The sequence below is a fragment of the Lepidochelys kempii genome, chromosome 2 (assembly GCF_965140285.1).
Source record: "Lepidochelys kempii isolate rLepKem1 chromosome 2, rLepKem1.hap1, whole genome shotgun sequence".
Lineage (NCBI taxonomy): Eukaryota > Metazoa > Chordata > Testudines > Cheloniidae > Lepidochelys > Lepidochelys kempii.
In genome coordinates, this window is record NC_136381.1 from 87617771 (window position 1) to 87634304 (window position 16534).

The following is a 16534-nucleotide window of genomic DNA, read 5'->3' on the forward strand; positions in this document are numbered from 1 at the left end:
CTTGAGGATAGCCTTGGCTGTAATGATTGTGTTGTGACTTAAAAAAAATTATTTAATGAACTGGAAAACAGGAGTACCGTGGTTCAGGGGTTGCTACTGTGTTTATTATGGACACATTCCTATTAACAATCATTGCTAGCATAGGCGTTCCCATGGTACAGCATTCCTAGTGGACCTGTAATGAGCAAGTAATGTTTACCTGAAAAATTCCACCTGTTAGAGAAAGCAGAGCCTGTTTAATCCTGATTTACTGAGGCTGGTGATCATTACAGCACCCAGATAATGAAGGAAGGTGAAAATGGATCTCTAGAAACAGAAGATCTAGAGTGTGGGCTGAACATTCATGAGGTAGGAATCCAGGAACAACTGAGCCTCTGGCAAAGGCTCAAGCTGAACTTCAGGTTATCTTATTAATGTATTTGTTAATAAAGCCCAGTCCAAGGAACTGGGTGAATTTTTGGCTTTACACAGCATTTTGCTTTACTTTGCTTCAAAGTAGGTTGAGAAAGGCATAAAAAATTTAGTATCAAAATACTACAGTGGTGGAGTACGGTTTTAGCACAAAATGTATAGTATTGAAATTTCCTTTAGAACATTGGCCTTTACTCAGTGTTTCAAACTCTCATCGTTTTATCATGTGTCTTTATCATGCTATTTAATGTTTTACTTAAAGCCCTGGCTCCTGCAGACAAGTGATTATGTGAGAATCTCAGCTTTCATTTGAAAACTAAGTACATTTTTAGGTCTCATGATTCCAAGAAAAGCTTGAAAATGCGTCTCAATTGCATGCTAACAGCTCAGAAACAGAAGGCAAAGAAAAAGAACCCAGCATTTATTTTTATTTAAAAACAAACCTAACTTGTAAGTCAGTCTCAGGATTTTTTGGGAACCTGTCTCACGATTTTTGAATGTTCAAGGTTGGCAATACTGCTTACTTTTCTTGGATAAAAAAACATATCCTAGTTACATACTACATCAGACAGTCCCATGATCAGGGATTGTCCTAGTATGCTCTTATTTGCTCTTCAGTTACTGAGATCTTTATCAACCTTTTTTTTTTTATCATGTTCTTACATCATAAAGATTCTCAAACCCAGCAAATTTTGGGACATTTCTTCCTCATGTGTTGATATTGTTGTTTAATCCAAAATCCACTATGGGCTAATTCCTGCTACCTTATTTATGCAAAACTTTCATGAGTGAAATTCATCCTTGTGTAGAGGGCTAGCATAAGGCCTGTAGGTCATTTAAAGTGTATTTTAAGAGGTGTAAATAGGTGTTAAGTGATATAGGCCTAGGGCTGGCCTTCTCAAGAGGGAAGAGTTTCACCCCATATGAGTATCCAATATAAGTAAAAGTATCCTTGCTGTTGATATGGAATAATGCATTCACCAGATAATGGGTGTTGAAGCAAAGAAGGGTTAAATTTGACCACATCTTTCTTATATTAATCCTGGAAAGCAATATGAAATTCCTCAAAATCTTTTGACTAGGACATAATAGTTTCCCTCCAATAGGAGGCATAGACTTGCCCCTTTCAAGCACTAACTTAACCATAATGCAGAGGAGGGGAACCAGGATCATGTTTGAACAAGAACATTAGGCAGGGGACAATTCTGACTAGAAATTCAGTTGTGGACAATACGGATGTGGCCATTGTTTTCTTATCCTCATCTCAAGAAAAGAACGTAATTCAATTATCTATGAGTTTCTTGTCTCCCTGACAGTGGGAGTGACAATTATCTATGATTCTGTTGGAGAATACAGGAAAAAAGATTATTATTATTATTATTATTATTATTGTGTTCAGTGGTTACATTACATTCAGAAGCAGGAACAGTGCTGGACAATGGAATCTGCTGAGGTGGATTCTTTTTATCCCTGCTGCTGCTGACTGAATAGTAAATAAAGGTTCATCAACATCCTGGCAGGAGTTATCATGGGAATGAAGTAGAACAGGGATTATAATGGGATTGTAACAGGATGGTGAGGTTCTTCTGTTAACCCACTGTGCTAGGTGGTGGTGGAACTGTGTGTGGAGATGCTCACTGAGCACTGCACGCTTCCTGGGCAGGTAGGTGCCACTCATTGGAGATAAAGGAGAAGGAGATGGTTCTCTGATCAAAAGAATCCATGGGGTAGAGCAGTCTTAGACCTGCGGAGGGAAGCTTGGACAGTACTTTGTGTTTGCTTTGTATTAGTTTTTTAATAAAGCCAAACTCCAAGAAGGGGTGAGTTTTGGTTCCACAATGTCTCTTGATTATTTTGAAGCGGGTGGAAATGCCACTTGCGTATACAGTTATGGGTTGCTGGTTCAAACTATTTGATTTGGGCCCAATTAGTAGTGAGGGAAAACTCTTATCAAATGGTTACCTGGGGATCGTGTAGAATTATGGAGAAGTTTCAGTCCAGTGCCTAGTGGACAAGTTTCCATATTACAAAATCACTACCAGGGCACCACAATGTTCATCCTCGTTGGCAGTCTCAGTAGAGAGGACAATGGCTGAGCAGTGAAACTGAACCACTCACTCGCCCCTTCTGGGGGGGTCCATCCTGTTCAAACTTCAGCACATTATTGCAACACTAAGAGTATGTCTTCACTACAGGGTTAATCCGGGCTCTTACTTGGATGTTGCCCATAACCCGCTTTGGTCCACACACACAGCCTTTCTCCCGAGTTCCAGGGTGCTTTCAACCTGAGCTACTTGGCACGGCTGGAGGTGTGGATTAGAGCTAGGCTTCACTTTCACTCAGGCTGATAATCCATCCAGACAGGCTAAATCACTCAAGTGTTGATAGTCCTCCAATGCCTTCCCACAATTCCTCCTGTATGCTCAGAGACAGACAAGTTCTCACATAATCTTCTGGGAAAGAATCAGAGTGGCTCAGCTTACTCAAGCACAAAAGAACCCAGAAGTCTTAGCGACACACATGGATGCATGCAGCACCAGTGACTGCACAGTAACTTGGGTAGGACTTTGACCCCAGATGTGAAGAGCTGTAATGCACCCAGGCTATCTGTAGTGAAGATATAGCCTAAGGGGCAACTCCACTTCTGCTATGCATTCTGTACCCTTTCTGTGGATAAAGAGAGGACTGTCATCATCACAGAGGGGAAATAGGCCAGTACCTTTCACAAGCACTAAATTCATTTTTAAAAAAAGCAATGGAAAGGAAAACAAGATATGAAGATTCTTCACCAGCCCTTCTGTGGAATGTAAAGTTTGCTCCAGGGTTCTAAGCTGCTTAATGAGGCCAGTAGGAGTCAAAATAACTGCTTTTCATCTGAATGAATTTGTTTGAGCTTTTCCCCCACCACACACACTTCTTGTTTGTTTGTTTATTTGGTTGGTTGGTTGGTTAGTTGGTTGGTTTTTTAAAGTCACTCTTGTTAATTATCCTGCATGCACGAGATATCCAAGAAAGCTGACATAGTAAAGTTATATACAGCATCTCGGTGACCTCTTTGCAATGAAGATAATATCTGTCCAATAAAGCCTTGACAAAATGACAGTGACAGCTGCATTGTGGTATTCAGTTTGAATTGAACAGGTCTGTTCAGCAGTGTTGGGAGCAAGCCTTTCATTACAATCTGCAGCACCAAGAAAAACAACTTAAACCCATCCTAAAAAAGTGAAATTTTCCCTCCGTGGCTGCAGAAGCTGGTTTGGGTAGACAGAAGCAGGTGCTTTTCATAGTCTTCTCCATATCTCTTTGGTCTGATCTTTCTTACTGTCTTCAAAAGGCTGCAATCCTCTCTTCACTACTGACTTTAAAAGGGAAGGAAACCTCACTTCTTTCAAAAGCAACTGCAGACTGGAGTGTTATGGGAGCTGAACACTCGAAGGACCAGCGTCCGAGAAGAATGCTTTTGCTGGGGAAAGGTCAGAGACTTCCTGCATGGGAAGAAGCTCTTCTCTCAGGAAAAGACCCAAAGTCACTGCTGAAGCGTGGGTTACATTATGTCAGTCTGAGCCTCATAATGAAGGGGATGACAAATGTGCCTGATTTTTTGTGGGGCTTGTCGGAGGTGCAGAAGCTGAACCTTTCACACAACCAGCTGATGGCTCTTCCTACAGCTTTGGGGAAACTAGACAGATTAGCGGTGCTGAACTTGTGTGGCAATCGCCTTAAGTGTCTGCCAAAAGAGACCGGGCTCCTCAAAAACCTGAAGGTTTTATTTGTCGATATGAACTGCCTGAGTGAAGTGCCAGCAGAGCTCAGTCTGTGCACAAAGCTGGAAGTTTTGAGCCTTTCACACAATTGCATCTCAGAACTCCCTTCAAGCCTCACTGATTTGACAAGCCTAAGGAAGCTGAATCTGAGTAACAATTGTTTCGTTCACATTCCCTTATGTGTTTTTGCATTGAGGGGTTTAGATTTCTTGCACTTAGGCTCCAACAGACTTGAAAACATTGCAGAAAGTGTCCAGTACCTGGTAAATTTGCAGATCTTTATTGCAGAAGATAACAATATTCGCACCTTGCCACGGCCTCTCTGCTCCATCGCTGCACTTGAGTTACTAAATGTAGCTTACAATTCTATTCAGACCCTTCCAACTGATCTCTATCTTCTGCACAGATTGCCAAAAATTGCTTGGAATCCAATGGATAAAGGGCTCCATATTTCACATAACCCATTGTCCAGACCACTGCCAGAGATTGTAGAGGGAGGACTGGATGTGCTCTTCAACTACCTTAAAGAGAAAAATCAACACAACTAAACTTGCACTGTGTTTGGGATTAACGCTGTCACCAAGACTTAATCAGTGGTTTCCATTTCAGAACACAGGGAGATGATAAAGACTAAAGATGTTTTTAGTAACATTTGCTGAAAGCAAGTGAAATCTGACTATCTAGTTTAACTTTGCATAGAGTGTATTTTCTAAAACATCCCTCTCTGTAAGTTTTTCAGTATTTGGTGTGTCTTTTAGGAAAAACTGTGGTCAAAATTTTGCTCTTTATTATAAATAAACAAATTAATGCAGGCCATTAGCATTGTAAAGGGTACATTTGTAATCTTTCAGCCTGCAGTAATATTAATATAAATGGGATTTACTGTATGTGGTGTGCATTTGCACTTTAATTCCTGTTCATTTCTTCCTACACAGATAAACCACTCCACAAACATGCACTGCAATCTAAGTGACTTTCAAGGGGGAACATTTAATTTATTCACAAAAGAGATTTGCTAATATGTCTCAAACTCTATTAACGGTCAGACATTACATTATTGGTGTAGTTCAGTGGTTCCCAAACTTGTTCCGCCACTTGTGTAGGGAAAGCCCCTGTCGGGCCAGGCTGGTTTGTTTACCTGCCGCGTCCACAGGTTTGGCCGATCGCAGCTCCCAGTGGCCGCAGTTCGCTGCTCCAGGCCAGTGGGGGCTGCTGGAAGCGGCGCGGGCCGAGGGACGTACTGGCCATGGCTTCTAGCAGCTCCCATTGGCTTGGAGCAGCGAACCATGGCCACTGGGAGCCGCGATCGGCCGAACCTGCGGGCACGGCAGGTAAACAAACTGGCCCAGCCCACCGGGGCTTTCCCCGCACAAGCGGTGGAACAAGTTTGGGAACCACTGGTGTAGTTCAACACCATATAGCTATTGACCAGGATGGGCAGGGATGGTGTCCCTAGCCCCTGTTTGCCAGAAGCTAAGAATGGACAACAGGGGATGGATCACTTGATTACCTGTTCTGTTAATTCCCTCTGAAGCACCTGGCACTGGCCACTGTCAGAAGACAGGATACTGGACTAGATGGACCTTTGGTCCGATTCAGTATGGCTGTTCTTAAGTTCCATTTTACAGCTATGAGCTAACCACTATAAATTACAGATAAAGTTTGAGGCAGTTGCGGGCTCTCCCAATTGTTTGGATCAAATGTCCTCAAAGGTAAACAAGTCTCCCACCCCACAACATGCAAACTTTCCCACAAAGGCTCCCAGGGCCCCTACACCAGTACATCACAGAAACCTGGCCTATCAGAACTTCTAGGTGGAATTCACACGTGCTTTCATGAGATGTCATCATTCTACCAAATGAAGATTGTCTGTCTGAATAAGATGTGACTAATATTACTAGACGAACAACTGCACTCATTTCCTTTCCACACTTCCCTACAATTTGAGCCATGAAGTAACTTTATTCAGGAGAACTGAATAACATTTTAGGTGAACTGAAAGTATTTTTCTATCAGGGAAGCACTATCCATGCCATCATCAGCCTGTGAGAGCCTCAAAACCAACTGCTTCTGTAATGTTCAGCATTAGCAGGGAGCATAAAAGTCATGTCTGATGTAGTTCTATATATTGATCTTTTGTAAATGACCTTCATTAAAATTTCATACTCAATAAGAGCAGGTAATACACGAGAGCTATTAAAAGCTGTTCAACCTAATTCTCCTGTCAAACCAGTTAAACAGGCTTAGCAGAATTCAATTTTAATTTTTTTAATATAATTTTGACAGAATATTACTTATTTTTAAGCATTTTTCAATTTTCATTTATTTAAATTTTCAGTTGCTGGAAGTTATGGGGGCATCAAACAATAATTATTTAATGACAGCAGATAGATTCAAAAAGTTAAAGCTTTATAACTGTTAAAACACAGATTGTCAACATCAGGTTTCAAAACATACAAGAAAATATCCTTAAACTCTAATACATTCACAAGTTCTCACTTAGCCTCGCTGTAAATATCTGTTATCAATGGAAATATTTTTCATTGGTTTGTATGTGTATGGCGCATTTGATATTTACTGATAAAAATCTAATCCTTCCAAGCCTTAATATAAATCTGGAGTAACTCCACTGAGGTCAGTGGAGACACACTGGTGTAAATCTGGTAAAAATGAGAGAAAAAGCAGGTCTATTGTTTTTTAAAAAATTAATTAAGAAAATACAGAAAACCTTTGAGAGTTTCACTTCTTATGTCAAATCTCAGAAATCACTGGTTCTCAAATTTAATTTGTTCTCCATCAGTAGTTGTGGGAGGTGGATCCTGCCCCCTCAGTGAAGTTAATGGAAAACAACTGACTGCTGTGAATAACCATTTGTTTTGCTGGCGGCAGGAACAGCCTAATATCAACAAACAATTAAATAATTTGTGGATAAACGCAATGTACTTTGTAAGTTGTGAAGCCAACAGCTTCAGCTGTTACTCTAGTGCTGAGGTACAAATGCAGTATTGAACATAGAGCTAAAGATTCTGCTAATTAAAGGGGTGAGAACTGGTTACCATACTTTTTGATGTTCGTATAGTTTGCATCTCACTTGGTTTTATTAACACAGGAATTTCAGTGCTATACTTAGCAATTGCAGTTTTCAAGTGTACAATTAAGGATTAAACCCTATGTTCCTAGCAAAGGGAGAAACCTTTCTAAAAGGCATTTCGGTTTGAGGAGTATACAAGAAAATGAACAAACCTGCTGTGTATCAGACAACAAAATGTAGTCATTACGAGATTTGTTAATGTAAAATAAGCTTGATGAATACGTTTACTGCATACCCAGGCTTTACACTTATTTATTTATTTTTACTCAAGTAACAGGATATATAGTAAGTTCTGCTTTTTATGAACTTTTATTGAGCATAAATTTGTGTTTCATACAGTGATAAGTGAAGCAATACTGCAATTATTAGTAGTGAAAGATAAATATAACCCCTGTTTTTATTTCAGGCATGGATTATTATATCTTTGAATGTCCATTTCACAAGCTCTAAATTTTCCACTGCATGTGAGTGTTGATAGCCATGCATTAGAGGTCTACAGGAAGGTTAAATGCCTGTGACATTAATCACCTGGAAAGTTTCTTCCTCCCCCTTCCCCCCCCATGTATCAGTAGGCAAGGATACTATGACACTAATTTGTACATGAGATGAATTGACTGGGATCACTATTCACAATAATGTATATGGAAGGTGGAGAGACAGGTCAAGATGATTTTTGCCTGAACTACAACTCCCATGAAGCATCACAGTGGCATTTCCAAATAGAAATTTTTGGATTTCAGCCAAAAGCTTTTAAATTTCAACTGAAAGGTTTTGAATTTGGGTTGAAAAATCTCAGCATTTTCTGTAAATTTTTTGTTTTGTGTTCATCAAAATTTTTCCACAGGAAAAAAATCATTTTCTGAGCAGCTGTAGTATAAATATGCAAAATCACATAATTGTATGGCCTTATTCATTTTAACCTGTGCTAAGGTATGAATAGCTTGCATTCAGTTCCAATTATTGTACTGTAAGTAATTTAATGAAAAACCAGTAAACAACAGACTTTTAGACTTTAAGGCCAGAAGGGACATTGTGATCATCTAATCTGACCTCCGGTATAGCACAGCCCATAGAACCTCACCCACCCACTCCCCTAGTAGGCCCATAACCTGAGCCTGAGTTACTGATGTCCTCAAATCTTGATTTAAAGAATTCACATTACAGAGAATGCACTATTCACTGTAGTTCAAAGCAGCAAGTGACCTGTGCCCCAGGCTGCAGAAGGTGAACTCCCCCATGACTTCTGCCAATTTGACCTTGGGATAATTTCTTCCTGACCCCAAATATGGTGATCAGTTACTAGTTAGACCCAGGGCATGTCCACGAGACCCACCAGCCAGACAGCTGAGAAAGAATTGTCTGTAGTAACTCAGAGCCCTCCCCTTAAGCTTATGCTCAAATAAATTGGTTAGTCTCTAAAGTGCCACTAGTACTCCTCTTCTTTTTGCGAATACAGAATAACACGGCTGCTACTCTGAAACCTATCTCCAGCTGTTGTCTAATTAGCTAATAGCAGTTGCAGATATATGGCCATATGCCATGGTAGGCAATCTCATTTTATCATCCCCTCCATAAATTTATCAAGCTCAGTGTTGAAACAAGTTAGGTTTTTCCCCCAACTGCTCCCCTTGGAAAGCTGTTTGAAAACTTTGCTCCTCTGATGGTTAGAAATCTTTGTCTAATTTCATGCCTGAACTTATTGATGGCCAATTTATATCCATTTGATCTTGTGCCAGCATTTCTCCTCAACTAAAATAACTACTCTCTCTCTAGTGTTTATCCCCCTGATGTATTCACAGAGAGCAATCATATCTCTCCTCAGCCTTAGTTTTGTTAGGCTAAACATGCCAAGCTCCTTAAGTCTCGCCATGTAAGGTAGGTTCTCCATTTATCTGATCATTCTAGTAGCCTTGCTCTGCACCTGTTCCAGTCTGAATTAATCTTTCTTAAACATGGGAGACCAGAATTGCGCACACAGTATTCCAGATTAGGTCTCACCACTGCCTTGTATGATGGTGATGACACTTTCCTGTCTCTACTGGCAATACCTCACCTGATGCATCGTAGGACTGCATTTGCCTTTTTCACAGACTCATCACATTGGCAGCTCATAGTCATCCTGTGTTGACTAATACACCCAGGTCTTTCTCTGACAGTCACTTCCAACTGAAACATCACCAGCTTATAGCAAAAATTCTTTTGTTTAGTCCCTAAGTGCATACCCTGCACTCCTAAATTTCATCCCATTTCCATTACTCCAGTTTTCAAATTGTCCAAATCCTCCTCCCTGTTGGCAATACCTCCCAACTTTGTCATCTGCAAATGTTGTTAGCACACTCTGACGCTTTTGTTGCCATGCTTTCCCATTCCCGCTGCTCAAAGGGGAGGGAGGGGTGGGTCACGTGGTATTGGCTCTGTGTTCCTGGGCTGCCCTGCTGGAGCCAGCTCTAGGGAAATTGCTCCCCTCATCCACCCACAGGAGCAGGGATAGAAGCTGGGGAGGGGGAGGTCACATGATGCCTCTACAGTGGCTGAGGGGGGCCTGTGTCCCTGTGCGGCCTGTCAGGTCCCTCACCCTGCGTGTGAGAAGAGAGGCTACGGGTGTACTGCACCTGCCACGGGAGCACACTGCTTGTTGTGTCCGGCTGCACCCCCTCCAATTCTGGCTTCTGGTGTGGGGAGAGTAAGGGCTTGTGAGGCCTTAGCCAAGGTACAGCCAGCAGGCCTGCAGGTGCCCGTTCCAGGAGCTGCTCAGCGGGACCCAGGCAGAACACCCAGTCCCTTCTGCCACATCCCTTCTCCCCCACCCCCTGAGGCAAGGCAGAAAGAGTCAGGGCACAGGTAGTAGGGTGCCCTCCTGCTACCGCAGGAGGGACCCAGCCCTGCCCTAATGGAGGCTGTGATGCTGGCAGACCAGGTGCCAGCTAATGTCCAGGCCCCTAGGCCTCACTGAACACAGACAAAAGCAGAGCTGCCACCCCATGTGTTAGTATTGTTAAAATAGATATTAGCGTTACGAGAATGTGGTTAGTGTTTAAAGTTTCAGAAGCTACCCAGAGCACATGCAATGTCTGGACTTGGAGACACCCTGTGGTGCATTGGGCCCACAAGAGGATGACAGCCGGATCTCAGTTGGGCTTCAGGACTGAAGCTGTTCTCGTTCAGAAGAGGCATTCAGTGGGATCAACCCATGTCACTTCTGCACACTCACTGACAGGCCAGGTCTGAGAGCCTACCCAGCCCTTGTGGCCAAAGCTAGAAAGAAAGTAAATAAGGGGTTCACCAAGATGTTCCTGGGAAAAGGGGATTCAGTGATACAGCACAGGGTCATTCATTACGATCAGCTAGAAGTTCTGAGGAATGATGGCATACACCTGTCAGATGGAGGTGCTGACGTACAACTGCAGTATGTGCAGGTATGGATGGGGCAAGTGTTGTGATACCAGAGAGTGTGGTTGGGTGAGAAGTGACCAAGCTAGTCGCTGGCACCTCCTGTGGTCGGTTTCCAGTGCAGTTAAGAGAATAAAATGAATAGTTCCCAGAGGTAAAAGACCTGGGATTTTGGTGATAGGCCTTGGCCTCATGTGATAGGGTGAAACCTTGTGGGCTTTGCCGGCCAAGGTCAGACCTTTTGGCCCTCACGGGCCGAGGTCCCCACCCTGCTGCACCCTCTGTCCCCCTGCTCACAGGGGGAGGGTGCTAGGACTCAGAGAGAACTGAGTCCTGGAGGGTAGGCTGCGGAGAGCCTACCCCACATTATGGGTTATAGGGTAAGGAGCTCTGCAACCCCTGCACTGGAACCAATTAAATGCCTGGCATAGAGAGTATGGGTGATGGGCAGGTAGTGCCTTTCCCTTATGTTACAGTGTAATGAAAGTTGCAGCCTGCCACTTAGCTCTCTGTGTGCTTCTGTCCTCATTTTGCTGCCGTGTCCACAATTAAAATGTTGGTAGTTCAATGTCAAGACTGGGCCTAAACCGTATTCAGTGCTGAATTCTGATGCCATTGAGTTTGCTGTATATTCACCAGTGAGCAGCAACCTTTCAGCACACAGTAAATTACAGAGAAAACATATCGTAAAACATAAGCAGTCTACATGCTGAGCTTACCAGGTGTCCCCATCTTCCATGGAGAGACTCTGGCAGGTTTCCAGTCCTCCAGGTGGTTGTTCTCTTAGTTACGCTTTCATGTCAGTTTGAAGATCAAATGTAGGATGCATCAGGTCAGGCTACCCTTTACACTAAAAGCCTGGTCTTTGTCTGTTGGGCCCCTTGACCGCAGTCTGAACTAGTACATGCAGTTCACCCCAGGGAGTGGTACTTCTCTGGAGCTGTTTAACTGTCCAAAGCCTTGCAGTAATTACCCCCCACTGATTTTAGATCTTGGAGGAAACCCTGTAGCCCTCCTTGTAGAGCTAGAATACAATCCCTAGCTCAAAAAGATTTTATATATAATGTAGCATTTATAGATACAAAAGTCTATGGATATTCCATGTCTATAGTGTCTGACACATCTCAGTATAATAGTCTATTGAATTTTCCATGATGCCAAGGTCTCACATCTGTCACAAGGCTGAAGCAGTACAACAAAATATTTTAGAAAAGACAATGATCTACTTTTTCACCACTGGGAAGGAGCAAAAGCAAGCCAGTTAGAGCCATGAGGCAACAGTGTCCAAAAAACCCCCGATTGCTGGCCTGATCTATGTGCTGAGCATGGTCTGGGACTTGCTCCCACCACCATTAGACACAACTCTGCCTTTGGCTGACTTTCTGCTATTCAAATAATGGCTTCTAGCCTGCTGGACAGGCAACCTTAAGCCTGAGCAGCTTTTTCACTCACACCTGTCACTCGAACATGCTGCTCAAAGGCGTTGCTGTGTATATGCTAGCTGGCTAACAGGCAAAGAAATGGTGCTGACGTGCAGCAAACCAAAATGGGAACCTGATCCTGTAAGCCCCTCAACCGTTAAACTCCCATTGAAGTCCATGGGTATTTAGTGCACATGGAGGGCATGGATCAGCGTTCATGTTGTGCTTCCCATCAGTACCCGGGCTGGTCCAGAAAAGCTAATGATCCAACCAGCGTACCAAATTCGGTGATGAATCCTGGTCACATGCCACCTGAGGCATGCTGTGCATATACTAAGAATAAGAGTGCACCTGAAGGGCTCCCAAGATTGGGCTCAAGGCATATACAGCACATTAAGACATGTTAGGAATTTAATTTACTCTCTCTGGTTGCCTGCTCATATCAGAGTCAAATGGGGCTGAGGATAGTGCTCTCATTAGCCATTGGTAGTCTAGTTGCAGTATGAATCTCACTGAGGTTGCATAAATCTAAGGACACTACCCCATAAAAGCTAGGTCAGATTTTTTTTTATTTTTTTGCACTTTGGGTAAGGAGAGAAAAGCTTCTATTCACACACCATGGTGAGACTTCTGATTTCAGGACCCTTTCAAGACTCAGAAATAGACCTGAACTGGTTATTCACTGTCAGCTGAATTTCCCTCCAGGCCCAAGAGAATAGAATACAAATTAAATCACTGTTTAATATAATAGAGGAAACTAAGGAAGAGCCATGCTACAAACAGTCTAGCAAATAGCATGACCAGAAGAGTAGTTTAATAAATTATAGCAGTAAGTTGGTAATTTGATGTCAAATATATGAAATATTAACTAAGATGTAACAATCCCTCCAGTAACGTAAAAATGATCACATATGTTAACCTAAAGGTTTCACTGTTAACACAGCGTGATGGTTCAACATGCTAGAAGGCTACTTTCTAAATCACAGTGTCCCCTGTGGTAAAAGAAGGAGGGATCTCAGACATCATGGAAGGAATGCTTTTGTGTTCTCCCTAGTGGCATTTACATTTTAGCCCTACAGCAGGTTGAGTCACTCTGCTGCCTTATCCATGATACTTCCTAAATTAACGAACACTACATTTAGGGATTCCTGGAAGGCTTATCTCTTGTCTAATATATCATTAGCTCAACATATAATTTCTGACATAATGTGCACAGCCCTTCTCAGAGAGCAAGTCTCCCACAGGTTAAATATGGCCTCATAGTGTAATTTTGTATCTGCCCGAGAATTACAGCTAAATACAATAGAAACTATTTACCTCAGGCCCCATCGTTTCTGTGCTTTCATCACCACAGGCTCATGGTGGAACTGCTGGTCCCTTTTGTCATCGTTTCTATTTGATACTATAAAAGAAAACACCCCCACCTTTCGATACGAAAGCTGTTATTTCAAAGTTAGGATAACTGTATCTATATCGAAAGCTCTTCTGGCTGTTTCATACACCTACCTTGTTATTACCTCCAGGCCAGTCATGCATCTCCATGTCCCTGGTCAGGATAGTGACAGGGAGCAAAGCAAAGAGAAGAGCTGCCGATAGAACAGTTCCCATTGGGAAATAGCTGCTCATTAATATGCCTTTAAAACAGTCCTATTTTGGTCAAAGGCATTTTCAACATTGAAAATCAACTATCCTTTCACCTCCTAAGCCTTTTCCACACTAGAAAATGTGACCCATCACTGATAAAAGATGTGAGCAACTGGAGCAGCTGAACCAGTACTGATGATGGTTGAACCACCACCATCGGTAAGTTGTGCCCAGCTTTATAAATCTTCCTTGAAACTTGGCCTGAGTTCACCCATTGCTCTGCTTCTGAAATAGAGCGATCCTGTTAGCACCAGGATGTCAGGCTAGATTCAGGTAACACCAGCTTCTGATGACTTAATCCCAGGCACAAGGCCATGGCAGCAGAAAGCTGTGTTTAGAAAAAAGCATCCTTTCCTTTCAAGGGGGATTCATGGAGGCCAGCACAGACCTTAAGGTGGCAATGCTGGCTGAGTAGGCATGGCTATAGTCATTCATCAAATGCAAAGGCAACCTCCACCATTGGGGTTCCTGTGGATATTTTAAGTTGCTTTCCCCTAGTAGAATTACTGGGGAGTGAGAGAGTGCAAAAGTTGATCCCTGATTAGTGGGGAAGTATCCATAGTCTGCACTTCCCAGCACCAGCAAGAGTGATTTGTCCATCGGCTATTAGGTTAGCCCTGGGTAAGAAGCCATGTCACCATCCCCTCCCAGCTGTTTAGCAATCAAGAGGCAAATGAGGCAAGGTATATTCTTTTATTATCTTTCCTGACTTACAGAGGAACATCCTTTTTTGGGGGGGTGGGAGGGGAGGGGAGGCTACCTTCCACCTGCAAAGTTTTTCCATCTGCTAACCTAGGTGACAAGCAAGCAAATCCATTTACAGGGCTTCTGTTACCTCCTTCATGAGTGGCCACCACTGACTTTATGACCATCTTAACAAAGACGTATTGAACTAAATTCGATCTTAGGGCATATCTACACTGGCAGAGTTATAGCACCAGGAGTTACAGCACCGCTCAGAGAGCACTGAAGGGAAACTGCTGTTGTGTGTTCACACTGTCAGTTACCTGTGCAATAGCGTGTTTACACTTGCGGCATTTGCAGCAGTCTTCAAAGTGGCGCACACTGGGCAGCTATCCCGTAGAGCATTTCTTCCTCTTCTGCCACTAAGAGTTGTGGGAAGACGGAGGAAGTCGTGGGGCATCCTGGGTCCTGTCCCAATGCCCCGTGATGCATTGCTTCGTATCCCAGCAATCCCTGTGCTTCCGTCCGCATTTGGCACCTTGTTTCAACAGTTTCTGTACTGCGCACTCTGCCTTTTCGGTCTGCAGGAATGGATCCCGAACCGCTGATTGGTATGCTGTTCGCTCTGAACAACACATCAGGAGTGGCAGTGGAGTTATTCCTTAAACTACAAAGGCAAGAGGAGTGTGACATTGATCTCGCCACACGTACTAGCTACACCACGAGATTGCTTGTGGTATTCATGGAGGTGCTGACCACAGTGGAACGCCGCTTTTGGCTCAGGAAACAAGCACGGAGTGGTGGGATCACATCGTGATGCGCGTCTGGGATGACTAGCGGCTGCAGAACTTTTGGATGAGGAAAGCCACATTCATAGAACTGTGTGATGAGCTCGTCCCAGCCCTGCCGTGCAAGGACATGAGAATGAGAGCTGCCCCGCCATTGGAGAAGTGTATGGCAATTGCACCGTGGAAGCTGGCTACTCCAGACTGCTACCAATTGGTCACCAACCAGTTCGGAGTGGGAAAGTCGATCATTGGACTCGGGTTGACGGAAGTGTGCAGGGCCATTAATCACATCCTGCTCTGAAAGACCGTGATTCTGGGCAACATGCGTGACATTGTGGATGACTTTGCACAAATGGGCTTCTCCAACTGTGGTGGGGCGATAGATGGCACACATATCCCAATTTCTGGCACCAGACCACCTAGCTATCGAGTACATTAATCAGAAGGGTATTTCTCTACGGTTCTCCAGGTGCTTGTGGATCAGCCTGGGCATTTGGGGGGAGGGATAGCTCAGTGGTTTGAGCATTGGCCTGCTAAAGCCAGGGCTGTGAGTTCAATCCTTGAGGGGGACATGTAGGGATATGGGGCAAAAATTGGCTGGATGATTTAATCGGGGATTTGTCCTGCTTTGAGCAGGGGGTTGGACTAGATGATCTCCTGAGGTCCCTTCCAGCCCTGATATTCTATGATTTCACGGACATTAATGCAGGCTGGTCCAGACTCATGATGCATGCATCTTTCGGAATACTGGCCTGTTCAGGAAGCTGCAAGCAGGGACTTTCTTCCCAGACCAGAAGATCACCATAGGGGAAGTTGAAATGCCCATTGTGGTCCTGGGAGACCCTGCCTACCCCTTAATTCCATGCTTATGAAGCCATACACAGGGCAACTTGATAGCAGCAATGGGCGGTTCAACTGACAGGCTGAGCAAGTGCAGAATGACTGTTAGTGTGCTTTTGGCCATTTAAAGGCCCACTAGTGCTGCCTCTATGGGAAACAGGACCTGGCCAATGACAATATTCCTATGCTTACAGCCTCATGCTGTACACTTCATAATATTTGTGAAGGGAAGGGTGAAAGCTTCACTCAGAGGCTCAGAGCCTGGAGGCTGAATTTGAACAACCAGAGACCAGGGCTATTAGGGGGTTGCAGCACGGGACCATAAGGATCAGGGATGCCTTGAGGCAGCAATTTGAAGTTGAAAGTCACTAATATTTGTTGCTATGCTCAGGAGTGCAGTGCTTGTAAGGCTTGGAGGTGATCGTGATTAGTGCAGACAATGCAATATGAAGGTTTAACATAATTATCTGTTGCTTTGCAGGGCTCTGTTTGCTTTCAATT

General features: G+C 43.5%; 2 protein-coding genes across 3 annotated transcripts in view; both read left to right on the plus strand.

The window, feature by feature from the left end:
* The first annotated feature begins 217 nt into the window (after positions 1 to 217).
* PTPRM (protein tyrosine phosphatase receptor type M) overlaps positions 218 to 16534 on the plus strand; it is an 835052-nt gene continuing 818735 nt past the window's right edge. For both annotated transcript variants that reach the window (XM_073331568.2, XM_073331567.2), the window contains exon 1: positions 218 to 348. The gene's annotated coding sequence lies outside the window, so the exon portion shown is untranslated. The remainder of the gene's footprint in view (positions 349 to 16534) is intronic.
* LRRC30 (leucine rich repeat containing 30) lies at positions 3827 to 4723 on the plus strand. The gene has a single exon (XM_073331569.1). The coding sequence runs from the start codon at positions 3827 to 3829 to the stop codon at positions 4721 to 4723; it is 897 nt and encodes a 298-aa protein (XP_073187670.1).